The following is a 19,708-nucleotide window of genomic DNA, read 5'->3' as shown; positions in this document are numbered from 1 at the left end:
TCCTACCCAGGTGCAACACTAATAGACTCAGGGACTCATTCATTCCTCGGGCTATTAAATTGTACAATTCTGAGTTCGGGGGCAGGAGTGGAGTGAAAGTATCTGGATGTTCTGTTCTACGTTAGTCTTTGTATCCTTTGTCTTTGTTGTTTTTCTTTGACCTATGTTCTTTGTCTTTATCTTTATACTTAGATTGTGTAATCTTGTTCTTCCTCTTTATGTTCTTCTTCTTATTTTATTTTTTATGTATTATTTTTTATTGTTTATGAAAAATTGCTGGCTATTGGTAAAAAACAATTTCCCGAAGGAGACCTCCTGAGGGATCAATAAAGTTTTACCTTACCTTACCTTACTACTATAATATAAAGTATCACAATATTTAAAAATGGAAATTTAGAGATATATAATGTTTAAATATTCATATTTTGTTGCGGTTACATGTCAAACATGACAGGTTTGAGGGACTATAAATCAATAAATCTCCAGAGGATCAATCAATGATTACTATGGTGTATTATAGAGGATGTATACTACTGTAATATAAAGTATCACAACGTTTGAAAATAGAAATTTAGAGAAAGATTTATATATTCATATTTTGTTGCTGTAATATGTCAAACATAACAGGTTTGAGGGATTATAAATAAATCACCAGAGTTCCAATTCAATGACTACTATGGATGTATTATAGAGGATGTATACTACTATAATATAAAGTATCACAACATTTAGAAATAGAAATTTAGAGATATTGTTTAAATATTCATATTTTGTTGCTGTTACATGTCAAACATGACAGGTTAAAGAAACTATAAATCAATAAATCTCCAGAGGATCAATAAATGACTACTATGGATGTATTATAGAGGGTGTATACTACTATAAAGTATCACAACATTTGAAAATATAAATGTAGAGATATTAAGATTTAAACAATTACAATTTTTGCTGTTATGTGTCAAACATGACAGGTTTTAAGGATTTAGTTAATTTAATTTAATTGTAATTTATTTTGTGCTTACTTTATTGAAATCAATTGTTTTTTACCAGGTGAAGAGTCGTCAACGATGCCAGCTCAACGACCACATTAAGACCCAGACACCAATGTTGCATCCAATCCAGGTGGTCCACATAGTTTTTATGAACAAATGCAACAAAGGTATATTATATATAAATATAATAATTCCACTAGGTTTACAAAGCTTGTGATGTGGTTGGCTTGGACCTCATCGGCCATCTCTGATGACAGACCTCGACACAAAGTGGGTTGTTGCGAAGACACTGTGCAACAAAAGTGCCAGTGAAGTGTCCTCCATCAACAAGCTCTATCCCTATGGTGTGGTCAGGAAAATCATCACTGAGCGGGGAAAGGAGTTTGTGACTGAGGTGGTATCAGGTCTATGCGTTGCTGCTTTTGTAAGCATTTATTTTATTTATATTTTTAAGAAAAATAATGTTCAAAATATCTGTTACTTTAGTCGTTGCGTGGAAACTCAACTACAGTATGTTCTGTTTGTGTATTCTTTCCTAGAAAAAATGCCTTGTCGCTTGATTTAGGACCATGGAGGGAGAAAACTGACTGTGACTTTGATGTAAGCAAATAATTGACATGGTCGGCTGAGTTAGTCAGCAATTTTAAATGTTGACATATTGTGTTGTTTTTCAGAGCTTTCCTCAACAGACCTCATCAAACCACGGTGGAGTCAGCTATTGTAAAAATTGAAGCGTAAGAGGACTTTTCAATCAGCCAACCTATTTTTAATATGTTTGTTTAATTTATTACTTTAAAATGTTGATGATAACCCAGGTGTTTTCCGCAGGTATGTGAGGATTCCTTGGTGCCATGGTTTAATGAGAGCAGGAAGATGCTGTGACAGGTCTGCTGAACAAGGAAGTTGAAGACGACAACTTGGTGGTCAGGGATCCTTTCATGTTTGTCTTTGACAACAAGGAGGATATGTGAATGTTTATGAGAGTGTCTTGATCGGATAGATCCGAGAGAGGGTGCTGAATGTATTTTAGATGTTAGTGAGTCGGTTAGTTGTCTTTGTGTTCAACTGTTGGGGCATTTGTAAATAAAGTGGGTTTGTACTTGTTGTGTTAATAAATTGAATTGTTTCCTCATGAAAGTAGTTTTGTCTAAACCAAGTTAACCACTTACACCTTGTATGCAATATGTATTAACAGGTCTCCCTTGAAAATGAGACTGGGTCTCGATAAGAAATGTTACCTGATTAAATAAAGGTTATTAATGCAAAATACAAAATAAAACTGCACAAACAATTTACACATCTTGATTTTAGAGCATCTCTAATGTTGATGGCAATGAAAATTATATTGAAGATTTTGAGTTACAAAAAAGTTTAGTACCTGTATAAAATCATTTAAATTCTAAATGAGCAAGAATGACATTAAAGATATAAAGGCTTAATAAAAGACACATTCTCGAAATGTATACAAAAAAAAACAAGGGTAATAGTCCAATAAACATGTTTCCTGATGACAGTGTTTCAAATTAAATAAATAATTGTAATATAATCCACGCCTAATGTGTGGATATTTTCTTCTAACTCCTTCATTTAAGTGCGAACAAAATATTTGAACTTTTAAAAAAAATATATATTAAAATGGTATATTAAAAAACCGTCGAGTTAACTAAAACAAGTTAAAAACGGCGTTAAATATTAGTTTGCTTTCTTCGTATTCCAAATGACGTACATAAAAATGTTCTGATAAAATGATGTGTGCATGCTTGAAGGAAATGATGGACGTGGATGGTAATCGGCACGGAGAATGTTTTATATATACATTATAAATTTAGTGACCATCAATATTATTACAAAAGGTTTATGAAAATTTTCAAGAACATTTAAAAAAAAATTCTCTACAGTTCTCTACAAAACGTATTTAACAAATATGACAAAATCATTTTATAATAATTAATTACAACTCCACTGGTCACCAAATGTTTGTGACTATAATGTATGTTTATAACATGCACATGACATAATTATTGTAATTACCACTGTGTGGACTACGTTGTGTGGGAACCTGGCCAAGAGATGGCGCTGTGGGGTAAATTGGGTGTTTTTCTATCGTATATCAATAAAGTACGAGAGCGACCCCAGTTAGTTTTAAGGTCTGTGTATGCACGCGTCTCAAGACAATGGTGTCGTGTGTTTTTGTCCGTCTCCAGAAACGCTCAAACTAAAGAATAACTCTTCCATCCTGGTTCGTCTCAATGAAGTTGCCGTGGCGCATATACGTATATGCAACACTTAACAGGAGGATCTCCACATTGTATTACTAAACGAATTTCTTTTTAAAATTTCTCTTTGAAATGTATGGTTTAATACGATACGTCATGACCATTTCGCAATATCTCCTTAAGTACAACTCCGATGTTCATAGAATGTATGTCACGTATGGAGGACCTCCATATGTTGTTACTACACTCATTACTGTTCCCCGTTTTCCTCTGAATTCTGCTTAATCAATATTTTCATGCGAGATTTCATAACCATTTTGGAATAACTTCTTAACTGTAAGTCTATTTAACACTTGTGTTGTCTCTGGGTCAGATGAACAAACTCCCTGGCTTCCAGAAATACATATGCAGTAACATCAATTGAGATAATGATGTTAATATTGTTATTATAAAAAAAAAAATTACATTTATTGAGTGACATGTTTTCCATTAGCCTTTGTATATAGGGATGTGTTATAAATCCTTATTACAAGGTTGCATTTGTTGCATTATGCTTCAAAACCAGCTGATCACCTGTCCATTGTATGTTCCAACCATCTTTCCTTATTAAGTGTGAATTAAGGAAGTGGTTCCCTGATAAAGTAGAAACCCTTCATGTTCATTTTATCAGGACAATGCAAGTAGTTAATACAACACTTAGCTCTGCATAGAAAGAGGTACGATTTGTAATTCAATGTGTTATCGTTCCTGAGTTGTTAACACGCAAAGATCAAATCTGCCAATATCTATCCAACTTTACTGAAGTAGAAAAGTTATTCAACTCGCTAGGAAGTAGAAAACTTATTCAACTCACTACCCAGCTGGGTCCAGCTCCCTTCTCATTTAGGGTAAGGATACCAGCCGCACTTCCTCCTATGGAGACTAAGCTAAGGCACCATTTGTAGAACCTGGATTAAATTAGATAGAGGGCAGGTTCTATTAGCTTTGCCATTGGTTAACACAGAGACTGAAGGGATGCATGTACCCCAAGCTGAACACTGCTTCTGAAATCAGCGTCACATGGAGCCTGAGAGACAAAGACACAAGTCAACTGAGGCTACGGGCTCGGGGGCATAAACAGCATACAAGAGTGTGGGCTACTGACCCCAACTCCCGTTGAGGAGCACCATGGTAAATGTCAAGGTGGGGCCCCCTAGGCGCAGCCATGCAGATGTTGGAAGCACTGAAGCAGCCACAATGCTGGTGGAGTGCGCTTTAAGACCATCAGGGAGAGAAACATTTGTCGCCTAGTAGGCCTGGAGAAACCACTGAGGGGAAACCACCTCACCTAGCTGACATCTGTAGTAACAGATCAGTAGTGCATAAGAGCATCTGAATACAGCCATCTAACGCAACAACATGCTAGAGACGTAACTGGACACAAGTGTGCTTTGTTAGTGAAGAAAAATAGTGGTCTCATCCTAGTTTCATTTCCTTTAATACCCGCTACCAAACCTGAGAGTGGATCACACAAGCTCACATGTGCTGTCCTCTTTACATTGGCATCCACTCTAATTTAGAAACTCTTAACCTATAAAGCTTTACATGGTCTAACACCAACATACATCACAGATCTAATCCAAACATATCAGCCTTGTAGGATGTTAAACTCAGATCTAAAAGTTCTGAATCAGATTTCTTAATGAATGTCATTATTAGTGGAGTGGGGTCAACTAATTTGGAAATTATTATGGTACACTGTACAAAAATCATACATTAGAAAATAACTTAAACATGAAATGTAGTCATTTACATAATGCAATTACAATTGAAGAAGTGCGGATCTTTAAAAAGTTTGTATTTGTGAGTCTGAGGCTACAGTCCGGGAGGGCAGACACCCTCTCTATGTTTAAGAGTAATCTTAAAACTTTACTTTCTGATAAAACTTATATTGCATTCATTTAATCTCCATTGCAGTTTAAACCCAAACTTGTCTTCTTCATCTCTCGGAGCCCCAGTGCTCCACTTCCATTACCAGCAGCTGGATCCAGGATCTCCCCCACAATGATGTCAACATCTCCATCATGCTCCCTGGACTCTGCACTGTGGAAGTGTCCACAAGACTATAGGACATTGGACTGTGACCGCCAGGGAGAGAGGTAAAGCAGGGTATAGTACACAGCCTATTACTTAAGCCAAATAATGTGTCGGGACACCCAACTTACAGTGACACTGCTGAGGCAGGCCTGGCCCGAGGTCCCTCCCAGGCCTCTGACAGATGTGCCCAAAACATTACCGAAGAACACATCCTACTGGAACCAGCCGCCTGATGTTGGCCAGAGAGTTCCGCAAAGCCGGACACCCTGTAAAAACTGAGTGGAGAGGTATCATTTTGCAATCCTGCTGCCCTCGACACTCCTGTATAACAACCTTCGGTCAACCTCGACTCGATGGGGCTCAACTCGCCAGGCCTCTAAAACTACCCACCATACTGCCGGTAGAAAGTTCTCAGCAGGCCACACAACATGGGAAACATACGACTTGCGGCTAAACACACAAAACAGAATACGTGTAGGGATATAAATATAGTTTCACATACCATTGTAGATCAATTGTTTTTTCACATGCAGAAGCTTTCTGCTGAGATGAAAAGGAGGAATTGCGTACAGTACCCCCCTCCCTATATGGGAAGGGTGCTGAATCCAGCTGGGTGGTGAGTTGAATGAGCCTTCTCAGGGACGAGGCAGTGTCTTGAGGTCAAACCGATAGCGAAGGTAAGAGGGCGAAGCACCCTAAAGTAGAACTCTTACTCCATTGTGTTGTCAGGATGGCTCAAACAAGTTTATTTTTTAGAAACATTAGGAACAAGCTTGTGACTCCTTGTGGAATAAGAGTGATGTCTGCAATGTTCATCAAATAAATGGCACCAAAAAAATACACAGTACTGTATACGTTTGGTCAACAGCAGCCGCTTTCTCTAATGCCAATTCCCTCCTAATGCTTGTGTATGGATGAAATTTAATTTATTTATTTAATGAAGCTGACGGTATTCACAATTCTTTTCATAAAAAAAACAAACACTTCATGTGTGCGTTTAGGTTCTGGTTATTGACACTTTTGATGAACACAAACTATAGATGAATTCTCTTTCACATTTCAGTAACATATCAATGTTGGGAATGGGGGGGTTAAATCCCAGATAAAGACAAAAAAGTAGTTATATAAAATTTTTAATGATATAATTTCCCCAGATGTAGATTAATTTCATCCTCTGTTTTTTTTTTTCCTTTTTTACACTCACTAAACACTAAACTGCTCAAGACAACTACGAGTACTAGAGGGCTTGTCATAACATCATCATACATTTTTTGATGAAGAGATTTGAAGTCTTATACAGCTCCGCCAGTTTGAGTGCCGTGGATTTGTCATTAGGAAGTCTTCTTTTCCATGCTGTAAGATGAAGAGAATATTAAATTAAACACATTTAAAAAAACATTTTAGCCTGGGCAGAAGTTTGAAGCACATTAGACAAATAGTGTTTAGTAGAAGGTAAACTTTTAGTAATGCATCACGTGACTATTGCATCTGTATAGCAAGTTGAACAAAACAGTAACATTCATTTACTGAATGTATTATTTCCTCTATGAATGGATGGATGGTAAAAAGGGCAACTAATGTGTTGATTCAAGGGTTTCTTATATTGTTCTTGGAAGTCATCATCTTGTGTCTGTTTGCACAAAAGTCTAGATTAAAATATTTACGTCAGTAAATGCGCTTAAGCCCCAACCACTGAAAAACACTTAATTTTCTTGTTCATCCCAACCGCCCACTTTGCTGTGATTGGTTAAGCATCAAGGTGTGTCCTCACACGTCATCAATCCCGGTTTTGGTGTCAAAGTAAATGTTACAGACAAGTGTAAAATCTTTTGAAAAGGTCTGTAAATGTAAGTTGCAACACTTAAGTAAAACTATTACAATTATTACTGTCATGGCGATTGTTCCCCCTTGGCTTTTCTGATCCCCTCTCAGGTTTGGTAGCAGGTATTGGACCACTATTCTTCCTCATTATCAAAACCATCCGACAGCATTCCAAAGCAGATGAATGTATATATTTTCAGGGAATGATTGCTGTTGGGAGTTCTGTTCCCATGATTTTAAACCACAAACATAATTAGACGAGAATAATTCTTACTTGAACTTGATAAGTCGACCTGCCTGAACCAACTGTGCAGATTCGTTGGTCAAATGACAGGCGAACAACAGCCAGTTACGGGGCTGCACCTTATAGGCGAATCTCATGAAGAGTAGTGAGTAACAGCACAAGGCTGCAAAAAAAAAAAAAAAAGAAAGAAAAGATTTTAATAAAAGTGACACACAAAGGCTGATTTTACCAACAAACTCTGTACAATTCATTTAAGTTCACATATTAATGAGCAAAACGTACCAAAAGTCATCCTTCCACTGATAATGTCAGGACTCTTCTTCATGTCTGAAATGGCCGCAATAGGAAGACCCCAGTTTGCAACTGGACCCCAGAAATGCTGTTGTGCCCACGTGATAAAAAAACAAAAATATGAAAGTCATCCCAAAAACACATTATAAAAATGTTTTAATGCGGCATTACAATATTATGTGTCACCATGTTAACTAACACGAAGTTTGACTATCACCTATCATATGTTGACCTAGAATTAGGAAAAACTTTTGCTGCACAAAGGTTAAGATAACAACAGTTTTATAAGCAAACGCTCAAGCCAATTGCAGTAAGTTTGCTAGATGCAGTATTCACTAAACTTAATGGCAAATAGGGCATGTACATTGAAAGACTTACCGTGCTGTTGACGTGTTTTGATCACATGAAAGAGAAATAAGATAAGTACACATGAGAACCTGGACACCACAATGAAGTCATTTAATTTTAAGCATAAGGAGATTAGGAAAGAAAAGCAAATAAATGACTAGGACAATATTATCATTACGATTATGTTTTAAAATCCACAAAGAGAAATTGTCATTACTTTCAAAAACTTATTTCCAACAAACCGTCTAGTTTTCACCACTAATAACTAATAGGGACACATTTAAGGAGAAATTTGCTCTTACGCCTTACACTTACAGAATCTGATTTTTAAATACTTGACATGCATAATTTGCCAATTTCACATATAAATACATTAGACAATTAAAATACATTTGGCTTTTGATAGACTTTTTGGAACATAGCTCTATGTGTTGGATTTCTACCTTGATCTGGACTAAAAGGATTTTTGAGCAACAGTAATAATAATAATAATAATAATAATAGTAATGCCAAGAACAATGCATAATATTGAACGAAATACATATGACGGAACAGCCAGTACAAGTTTACATATAGAAAACATCCAAACGCTGCACCGTAGACTGGACAAGTAGTAGGCTGTTTACTCGTTTGCTAACACCAGGTCTAAAAACACACACCTTGTTAAATAATCCCTGAAATCTTTGCTTTTCAGGTGATCGATGGCTTTGCGTGCGATGGTCCCCGCCATTTTACTGGAAGAAGCGCTGTTTTTGATGGAAACCGACTCCTGGGTTGAAGGACAACTGTAGTGTGCACTGTCAACTTTAAAGGACGGCTGGCTTTGTGACGCAATTTCCGGTCCGCAGGCGCACATCGTTTTCAACAGAACATTGGGATAGCTTTTTATTTTTAATTATTTTAATTTTTTTTGAGAAATATGATTTTTCATGATACTTTATACCACACATAAAACATTTATATTGACAAAAAGACGATCTTCGTCAACCTAATCAATTTCCGTTCTTTCATTTCCTGGTCTGACGACACATGTGACTTTGACACCAACAGGAAGTGCCCGTGTAGGTACAATTTCGGTCCCCCCTACAATATCGGTCCCCCCACTTCCTACGCGATGACGTCACATTCAGCACTTGCGAATGTCTCTTTAAAATATTTTTTATGGGTTAAAGAAACGTCAACGGAACATTTGCATGATCCTTTTTTTGCCACACATAAAACATTTATATTAACAAAAAGACGATCTTCGTCAGCCTGATCACTTTCCGTTCTTTCATTTCCTGGTCTGACGATCATCCGACTTTGACGCCAACGGAAGTGTGACGAAGCCACTGATTGGCTGAAGCTGTTTTACTAATAATAACGCACAACTGTAATTAAGTAAGTAAGTAATTTTTATTTCTATAGCGCTTTTCCAGACCAGGGTCACAAAGCGCTTAAACTGTACAATGCAATACAAACATTCGAGTTCCGAAATTCAAATAACAAAAATGTTAGAATATTCCCCTTTCCATAACTTGTCTGTAGTTCGGACATAAACACCTATTTATTTACACCTTATTTAGTTTTCATTTTGATTTTTTCTCAATTGTAAGCAGGCTTGTAAAACAATGGGGAAACGTGTTTAGGCTGATTATTCCAGTCGCATTATACGTACAATTCTACAGTTAAGTCTGTTTATTAACACTGCAAAACAAACAATAAATGACAGAAACAATGATAAAATGAAAACAACATTATGTTTTTAATTTTCGCATTTCTGTATCACAGGGTATTATCCCATCCAGCGTTGCTACGGTGAGGCAGTCAGCGCTGTTGCTCCATCCACTTGGCTTGACAGGGATCTGGGGAGAAACAAAAAAAGTAAATCAATGTCATTTTATTAGACTGCGCTGTGCCCAGGAGTAGACCCGCGTAAACACAGGGAGCACATACAAACTCCGACCAGAATGACCACAAGTTACCCAATATAATAATAGAGTAATTACAATTCAAACTAGAAGATTCCTTGAAATACTTGGACTTGCACTACGTGGCATACCTATTTCTCAGATCAATCTCTGCTCATCTTAATATCTCCAGTCTTTTCTGACAGTTTTCCAAAAAGACTTACTTACTATCAAGCCAGTGAAAATGTGCCTGTATTCTAAAGAAATCTGCAGACACGGTGTCTCTGAAAATGGTGCACACCAGGCTCAATGTTAGGTATGCACCATCTCCCACCAGTAGGATAACCTCAAGGAGGATTTCTGAGAGGATATCCTTTGGCAACTGCAAAATAATGGCTAGATGCAATCCAGAGATTGAATGTTATTGAAAATAATTTCAAAAATTACATGAAACAAATACATATGTTTTTGACACGAGTGACATGAAGCATCAACTATGTTTTTTTCTTTGTAATACCTGTTTTTCAGAGCAACATAATATGAATTAGAATTACCTCAAGTATGAGAGACACCTGTCGGCCTTTTCAGTCGGAACCTTTAAACGATAAAAGTTTAGTGAATTCATGTGCACAAAAACAAAAGTTGAATGCAAGCAACTTTTCCATTATCTTGCTTACCATGTGCATATTCTTTTGGGACTTTGGGATCCTGTAAATAGGTTTCAGTGTCCCTTGAAGCAGAACTCTGGCTTCATTGGTCCAGTAGGCAAATCTTCGTCCATGGCTTTAAATTTTGATAGAGAGCAGGGAAAGGGGAAATAGGGTTAATTTAATGAAATCTTAGGAAAAAAAGGCATTCAGTCTTACACCACCACTTTCTGATACATGGTATGTCATCCTATTAATGTAACATTTTCGTTATGCCCATTAAATGTTCAATACTATTCATTTTAATGTCCAATATTATATTTTAAACCTAAGATGCTGACCTCATTAAACCAGAATGGACATCCGGTGGTTAGATGGAGTGCGTACTGTGAAGATAATGGGTCAAGTTTCTGATAATCCAAAAAATAAAATAGTGAGTTTAGCATCAACATGAAAATCCCACAGGTATTCCCAGAGGTTTGTTGAGGAAAACCCTGTGAAACAATACATTAAAAGTTGAGTGCTGTTGTTGGGGGTTATAAAATAAAATACTAGTGACCGAAGAAGTGCACCTCTAGGTCTCGTCCAAACGTTGTTGTCCACTGGCCCGGAGCAATGTGTTGAGCAAGGTTACTGTAATTATTACAAGAAATAAAAGTTATAAAATAGTCAAAAGAATGCTAAAAATATAACTAATGTAAGCCTTTCAAACGAGGCAAAAGCCTTTCAAACGAAGCAAAAGCCTTTCAAACTAGGCAAAAGCCTTTCAAATGAGGCATCCATTAAGGAAAGGGATCACACAGTATTTATCCTATGTATGACTTTATTTTTATAAAGTTATGAATTATGTTAATTCTGTAAAATTGACATTCAAAGTAAGCCACTGAACAGGGCTTCAGTAAATTTACGAAACCTAATAATGCTCTGGTAGGAACGGTCACCAAACCCATCAGGTTTAATGGAGTCAAGAAAGAAAATCTCTTTCTTTGCTAGGTTCAGGACCTTAAATCACTGTGAAAAACAAATTGAATTTCATGCATTCTGAAACATTTAGGTAGTATTTAGCAGGTAATAAGTATAGCAGGTGAACAATGGTTACAATAAGATTAATTAATACGTTCTAAAATTGACTCACTGCGAGCAAATAGTGATCTGCTTTCCCTTTCTGTCGGCTCCAGCCAGGAATGACAATCATATCTTTTAAAGACAGATCATCCTAGAATTGTAAGCAACAGATTTAGATATATCATGTCACAAGTATAAGCAAAAAGAGGAATGTGGATAACTTACAGGAAATTTCCTGTCTTCAGTATTGGCACCACATACAAATCCATAACATGGATATTTTGATTAAACACACATTCAGTATTTGTGCTGCTTAAAAAAAAAAAAAAAGCAGACACAAAGGAGAAAAGTATTAAGTGGCCTATGTCTTTCTAAATGAGAGTGGAACATTTTACATGCCGTCGAGCAGCTTCCTCAACAAGCTTAAAGCATGCATTTCCAATCTGTCATGGGTAAAGAAAAAACAAGTGTTCTCCAGCATTGCCACACCTTTCCCTGAAATGGAGGCAATAACATAGGGTCCAACAGGGATCAGTTGCACTCCAAACGCCCTCCTTTGCGGCCTTCCTTCCTCTTGTTTGCCTTAAGGACCTCATCGCCGACGTCGAATTGGAAAAACTTCACGTTTCTTCCTTTCCGCGTCTCATATGCCTTCTTTTGGCTCTTTTGGGCTATCTGGATGTTTTTGTAGATCTACAAAAACATACAAAACCAAATGTTATTGGATACTTGAAATTCTTTGCTTCAATACATGAAGTGTTCGGATGATCATTACATTAACCTTGGCATGTAACTCTGCAACTGTTGCAGCCTTTGCCTCCAGGTGTTCTTCTGAGATTTCAACAGACACGGATGCAGTTTCCATCTCACTTGGCATATCATTAATTACACCTGGAGTACAGGGGTGTCTTCCAAACAGCGTAAAACAGTGTGTACTTGATTGACCTCTATAAAAAAACATTTGATCTATTTAGATTTTGTTTTTGTCCACCAGAGTACTTTGTGGCATGTTACCTGCTTGGATGTGTTAATGCTTGCAACAACTCCCCGGAGATCCCAGTCATTCTGTTCATCTCCACAGTATTTGGCCAGCGCTGTTTTAATGTTTTTGTTTATCCTCCCATCCTAACCATTGGCTTGTGGATGGTAGGCAGGAGTGATGCAGTGCTTCACCCCAAGAGCCTCAAAAACACTGCTCTTGAGCTGAACACAGATCAACACCCAACCTAACCTAACATAGAAACATTGTAGGTATGATCCATTACTCACATTAATTGCCATATATATATCACGAACTTCAATGACGAATTCTCTGCCTTGGTCAGTAATAATTTTTCAACAAGTCCAAATTCCAGAAGAATGTTCACAATCTTCTTGGACACTTCATGGGCACTTTTAGTATAAAGTGTTTTAGACACCACCCACTTGGTGAATAAATCTGTGGCCGTCAATATGAACCTACAAGATAAATCAAAACATTTTAGTAAGACATGCTGAAGGTTGTATGGCAATTACTCTTATTTGTAAGTATCGGTTTACCGTTTTCCCTTTGCGGTGGTTGGGAGGGGACCAATCAAGTCTATCCCAAGAACAGTCCATGCCTGCTTTACTTCAATGTGATGAAGTACTGGAGCAACAGTCTTTAAAACTTCATGATGCTGGCAGCAGGGACACTCATCGACCTTTGGAAAAATATGTTCCAGACCTATTTTATGTTAAGTAAAATGTCACCAATTCTCAAAAGATCTCACCCATTTGTCCACATCTTGTCGAAGATTAGTCCAGTGGTATGATGCTGTAACCTTTTCATAGGTTCGGCGTTTACCTGCACGATCAGATCATTGGGTGTGTCATTGGTATGAGAGTTAGGCATGATGGAGGAAGAGAAATACAGAAGGCGTGGAGTAAGAAAAACAATTAGGTTAAAGAATATTGGACATGCAAATGAACAAGAACAAAACATTTACCTGGGTGACCCCCGGTACCCAGGTCATCATGGCACATCTTCAAGACTTCACACACCTGGTCCCGTGTGAACAATTACAGGCGTAGAACATCATTGAAGCAGTAATACAACTGGCCATCTTCTAGAAAAAATAGATAATAAATGAGTATAGGTGAATATTAAGAAAATTACACCATTTTCTCATTCATATACAATAAAAAAGCAATCAGATAAAACTTTTTGTGAGAATTAGAAATATTTTCACTACATTTATATTTATTTATTTGAAAACAACATGTTTAAATATATTAAAATAATTTTCTTATTCATATACAATAAAAATCAATCAGATAAACCTTTTAAGGGTGATTTACTAAGATGTTTACTAAATTTGCATTTATTTATTAGAAAAAAAAAGAAGAAAAGCAGATCACTTAAAATCTATTCTTTAAGATACATATAATTAGTGCTTCCCTTTTATGGTGCATTTCTTTGCTGCTCTCCTAATTATCCTCCTTCGGTTCTTAGGATTATCACAGTCAAGAGTCAGGTTGTTGTAGTCGTCATTGAGCAAGAAATGGCGAACGTGAATGTTATCCATTTTTCGTTCGATACTTTGAATTTCGCCGATATTTATATATACACGTTCAGCGAAGTGCTAGATGTTGCTTATTGGCCACTTTAATGTTACAATTAAGACCATAAACCCTCATATATTACAACCATACAACAGAACAAATCATAATAATATCATGAAAATTAGAAAATGTTTATTGCCAGTAGTGTTATAAAAACACGATTTTTGTTTGTAGTACATACATTTTACAAATGAAAAACATTAAATAAAGATAAAATGACTCGTTCAATAAATATATATGTACATATGTACATTTAATAATTGATTTTAAAAAATCGAAATGAAATATTAATAATTGTGTGTTTATGAACTACAGACAAGTTATGGAAAGGGGAATATCCTAACATTTTTGTTATTTGAAAAGCGAATTATTTCGGAACTCGAATGTTTGTATTGCATTGTACAGTTGTGCGTTATTATTAGTAAAACAGTCAATCAGCGGCTTCGTCACATGTAGCGCGGACACTTCCGTTGGTGTCAAAGTCACATGTATCGTCAGACCAGGAAATGAAAGAACGGAAAGTGATCAGGCTGACGAAGATCGTCTTTTTGTCAATATAAATGTTTTATGTGTAGTAAAAAGGATCATGTAAACGTTCTGTTGACGTTTCTTTAACCCATAAAAAATATTTAAAGAGACGTTCGCGTATGCCGCATGTGACGTCATCACATAGGAAGTGGGGGGACCGATAGTGTACCTACACCGGTGTTTATGCAGGGCAGCCATCTTGGTACAGTGCCAATCGCTCCTACAGTGCATTACGTCTATAGAGGCATGCTGTGTTTGCACATTTGTCAAGCTTTTTTCACGGGGTTTGTTTTTCAAACCTCAGACCAGATAGATAGACATTATTATATATACCGTATTTATATTGTTATAAAAAATCATTTTAAATATGATGAATTTGTTAGGTGAACCAAATATGGACCAAACTGTTTTAAAATAGGTCCAGAATTCAGCAAAATTGTATTTTAAGATTGCGACATACCTTTCCCTGTAGTTCTTAACACACAGATGCCTCTGATTGCACTGTACCAAGATGGCAGTGCTTTATACACAACCGTCTGCAGTCAATGCAGTGTCTATGGAATTCCTTTCCGTTCTTTCAATTCCTGGTCTGATGACACACGTGACTTTGAACGCAACTGGAATGTACGAACACTTTACGCAGAACTAAGAACAGAAGAATCGACATGACGGGCATCAGTGAGGAGTAGGCATACTGATGTCAAAAACAGCAGCAAGAACCCTGATCGATTGGACAGTCAATGAGAAAAACATTCAAGCCAGATACAAATCCCATCACATTAAGCTGACAATCATACATATCTATGCACCCACAGAAAATTAAGAAGAACAAAAAAAGATGAATTCTATGCTAGACTACAGGATGTATTAGACAGCAGAAATAAAGACGAAATGTTGATTGTAACAGGAGACATGAATGCTAAAGTAGGGCAGGAAAAACAAAGATTATGACAGGGTCGTGGGCAAGCACGGTCTCGGACAGCAGAACAATAACGGAGAAATGCTTTGCGAGATGTGTGACATGAACGAGCTAGTAATAACAGGAACTCTGTTCCCCCATACATAAAGTAAGTAAGTAAGTAAGTAAGTAATTCCTATTTGTATAGCGCTTTTCTAGACCAGGGTCACAAAGCGCTTAAACAACCAAAACAATATTCAAAAAAGTACATATTTTAAAGATCAAGATAAAACTCATAACACAACAGGAGTTCCAGAAAATCAAAGAAAATCCTGAACAAATAGAAACGTCTTAAGATGTTTCTTAAAGGAGTCAGTAGACTCCATCAAGCGCAAAGAGAGAGGAAGACCATTCCAAAGCTTAGGAGCAACAGCCTGGAAAGATTTCTCTCCTCTGGTCCTGAACCGTGTGCGAGGAACCATAAGTAGATTCTGATCCACAGACCTCAGAGCCCGAGCTGGAGTGTAAGGCTGGATCAGATCAGTGATGTAAGGAGGAGCCTGACCATGAATAGCTCTGAAAGTAAGAACCAGAATTTTAAAGTTGATCCTAAAAGAAACTGAAAGCCAGTGAAGAGTTTTAAGGATCGGAGAAATGTGAGTTCTTCTACTTGAGCGGGTTAGAATTCTCGATGCAGAGTTCTGAATCAACTGCAGGCGAGACAGCTCCTTCTTGTTAAGACATGAAAACAAACTGTTACAATAGTCCAGACGAGAAGAAACAACTGATGGATTACAAGCTCCAGATCATGTTCCGACAACATTTTCCCAAGTTTAGAGATTTTTCTCAGTTGAAGGAAACAGTTTCTGGTCAGTTTTCTGCAGTGTTGAACAAGAGACATGTCTTTATCAAATACAACACCCAGGTTTCTCAGGCTCAGTTTGACAGACTGACCTAAGTCACCCAAGTACTGACTCAACCCTGGAACCTTATCATCATGAGCAATCACCAGAGTTTCCGTTTTGTCCACATTTAGCTGTAGAGTGTTTTCACTCAGCCATTGTTTGATTTCTAGCAAACAATTGACTAAGCTGTTCAGCCTCTGGGGCTCAGTTGGATCAAAAGAGCAGTAGAGCTGGATGTCATCAGCAAAAATGTGATAAGAAACATCAGGAAATCTCTGAATGATTTTACCGAGGGGAATCAAGTACAGCAATAAAAATAAAGGACCCAGAACAGAACCTTGAGGGACTCCACACAACAGATCTGCCGATTCAGACCTCATTTGATGGGCAGATACACTAAAACTGTGCCCAGAAAGGTAAGATGAGAACCATTCTAACACAGACCCAGACAGTCCCACTTCATCCCTCAGTCTACTTAGCAGGATCTGGTGATCAACTGTGTCAAAGGCTGAGGACAGATCCAAGAGAACCAGAACAGTGGATTTACCCGAGTCAGCCGACATCATGATGTCACTGGACACTTTCAATAACTCTGTCTCCGTAGAGTGATTTTTACGGAAGCCAGACTGAAACTTCTCATGGATGTCGCTCTGATCCAGGAACAAAGACAGCTGCTCAGAAACCACCTAGTTAAAGCAACCTTTAACTGTCAATCATGGATGATTACAGTCATCCTCTGAACACTGTCATCAGTGAGCAGAGAAGCAGATGGAGTGCACGAATGCTCCTCCCAAGATGCAACACTAATAGACTCAGGGACTCATTCATTCCTCGTGCTATAAGCTTGTACAATTCTGAGTTTGGGGGCAGGTGTGGAGTAAAAGTATCATGTTCTATTCTATGTTAGTCTTTGTATCCTTTGCTTTTGTTATTTTTCTTTGATCTATGTTCTTTATCTTTAGACTTAGATTGTATCATCTTGTTCTTTCTCCTTATTTCTCTTTGTTCTTGTTCTTATTTTTATTCTCATGAGTAATTGCTGTATTGCTGTGTCTAATTGGAAAAAAACAATTTCCCGAAAGAGACCTTCTGAGGGAACAATAAAGTACTACCTAACCTAACCTAACCTAACCTAACCTAACCTAACCTAACCTAACCTTACCTGATATCTCCAGATGGGAAGACCAGGAATCAGATAGCTCATACACTAGTCAACAAACGATTTAGGAATTCAGTTAAAAGTACACAAATCTGCGGACATTGGAAGTAACCACCATCTTGTATGCACAACAATCAAGCTAAGAGTAAAGAAACGACAAAAGGAAGAGAAAAACTCCAGAGTCAACTTATGACACAGCAAAGCTGAAGGATAAAACCATCTTAAAGACCTTTTCCAATAGTCTGCGAAACAGGTTCCAGATGTTGGAAAAGGAAGCGGAAATGGAAGGAGTGGGAGATGAAGAGAGAGACCCAGACAGAGTACAGCAGTACTAGACAAAAATGGTAACCTCATCAGCAGAAGAGACGCAATTAAGTTAAGGTGGACAGAACTCTTCAAGGATGTATTTAATAGAGAAGAACCAGAAAACCCAATAACAAAAGATGATGAATGGGGCTTCAATGACAGAATCGAAGTGATTACGGTAAATGAACCCAACAAAAGGTGAACCAATAACAAGCAATAAAAGGACTACAGAATGGTATGGCACCAGGAATCGACTCCATCACGGCCAAATTATTAAAAGCTGATGTAGAGTTCTAAAAGTATGGAATCCCAGACAAGATTTCAAGTGTGCAGTAGAAGATCAGGGAGAAATATGTGAGTGGTTTGATATTAAAACCGGTGTCAAAAAAGGTTGCAATATGTCAAGATTATTATTCTTGATTGTGATGGATCGGATCATGAGAAGAACAGTTAGACAGGGAGAAAATGGAATAAGAGGGAAGCTAACAAAAAAACTGGACGACATAGACTTAGCAGATGACATAGTGTTACTCTCTAATACAAAACAACAAATTGGGAATAAAACAACAAGGATGGATGAAGAAGCCAGACGAGCAGAACTTAAGATCAACACACAAAAAACAAAAACAATGAGGATTAATGCAAGAAAACCAGGAAAGAATTCAGATCAGTGGCCAGGACATCGAAGAGGTAGAGCAGTTCCTTTACCTGGGAGCAACAGTTTGTAAAGAGGGCGGCGTAATGAAGGACCTAAGGAATAGACTTTCAAAATCAATATCAAGAGGTGCCTTCATCAGACTCAAGATGATATGGAGCTCCAACAGCATCACAAGAAGAACGAAGCTAAGACACTACAAAACGCTAGTGGTGCCAGTATACGCCGAATACTGGGTACACATTGGCACGATCACGCCAGAACTGAAGACCTGCTAGAAAGAGCCGAGATGAAGCCACTGAGTGAAGAAATGAAGCTGCGTAGATGGAAAATGATTGGAAACATACTGCGGCAAGACCTCGAAAATGACTACAATATAGCAATGACATGGGCAATAGAAGGGAATAGAAGAAAAGGAAGACCAAAGACCATCTGGAGGCATACTGTCGAGAAAGAAAGAAAGGAAGGAGGATAGAGATCATGGTCTGAAGTGAGGATTGCAGCAGCTGACCAGGAGAAGTGAGAGCGCTCTTTGAAGGCCTTATGTGCCACAAGGCACGAAGCGGATAGGTAACAAGGTAACACAGAATGTGTCCGCGCTACATGTGACGAAGTCGCCGATTGGCTGAAACTGTTTTACTAATAATAACACACTCTTAACTACACAATGCAATATAAAAACAATCCAGTGACGAACAGTGATGACAAAAAAATTATCTTTTAAAAAAAAAAAAATGTTGGAATATTCCTGTTTTTTTTGATAACTCATTCTACCTGTTAAGAACATAAAGCCCTCATATACTTCAACTGTAGTATGTTAAGGGGAAAAATAGACACCTCTCCAGGGAATCCAGGGGGCGTCTCAGGACATAGCTGGCCTTTCCTATGAGTCTGTCCAGCTTTACTCGGTCAGCTGCTGTGATGCCGCGCTCACAACAGGAGCTGATGGCAGAAGCTACAACTGAGTCATAAAAAGACTTCAGGAATGGCCACTGATTGATTGATCGATAGATAGATAAACTTTATGTTTACTGCGTGCTGCACTTTTGGCCTGAGACGTTTGAGGACCAGCCGCTCCAGTGTCT

The 19,708-nt window shown here is 37.7% G+C and overlaps 1 protein-coding gene across 1 annotated transcript; it reads right to left on the bottom strand.

Annotated features, from left to right (window-relative positions):
* Positions 1-6,001: 6,001 nt before the first annotated feature.
* Positions 6,002-8,813, bottom strand: mpc1 (mitochondrial pyruvate carrier 1). Its single transcript, XM_087792968.1, has 4 exons — positions 8,644-8,813; positions 7,632-7,728; positions 7,380-7,512; positions 6,002-6,637 (listed from the first exon to the last, which is right to left on the bottom strand). Exons 1-4 carry the CDS (start codon positions 8,716-8,718, stop codon positions 6,616-6,618), a joined length of 327 nt encoding a protein of 108 aa, XP_087649094.1. The 5' UTR covers positions 8,719-8,813; the 3' UTR covers positions 6,002-6,615.
* Between the last annotated feature and the right edge of the window lie 10,895 nt (positions 8,814-19,708).

This window comes from Callionymus lyra, chromosome 6 (genome assembly GCF_982586985.1).
Source record: "Callionymus lyra chromosome 6, fCalLyr1.hap1.1, whole genome shotgun sequence".
NCBI lineage: Eukaryota > Metazoa > Chordata > Actinopteri > Syngnathiformes > Callionymidae > Callionymus > Callionymus lyra.
Note: the sequence above shows the minus strand (reverse complement) of the source record. Positions and strands in the feature narration are given on the sequence as shown.

Bases quoted from the DNA above. Each gene is read 5' to 3' on its own strand.
- mpc1 (XM_087792968.1), bottom strand. From the start codon at position 8,718: ATGGCGGGGACCATCGCACGCAAAGCCATCGATCACCTGAAAAGCAAA. The intron at 7,513-7,631 runs GTACGTTTTGCT...TTTTTTTTGCAG, and splicing joins CAGTGGAAGGATGACTTTTG to CCTTGTGCTGTTACTCACTA. The intron at 6,638-7,379 runs GTAAGAATTATT...TTCATCTTACAG, and splicing joins GGTCGACTTATCAAGTTCAA to CATGGAAAAGAAGACTTCCT.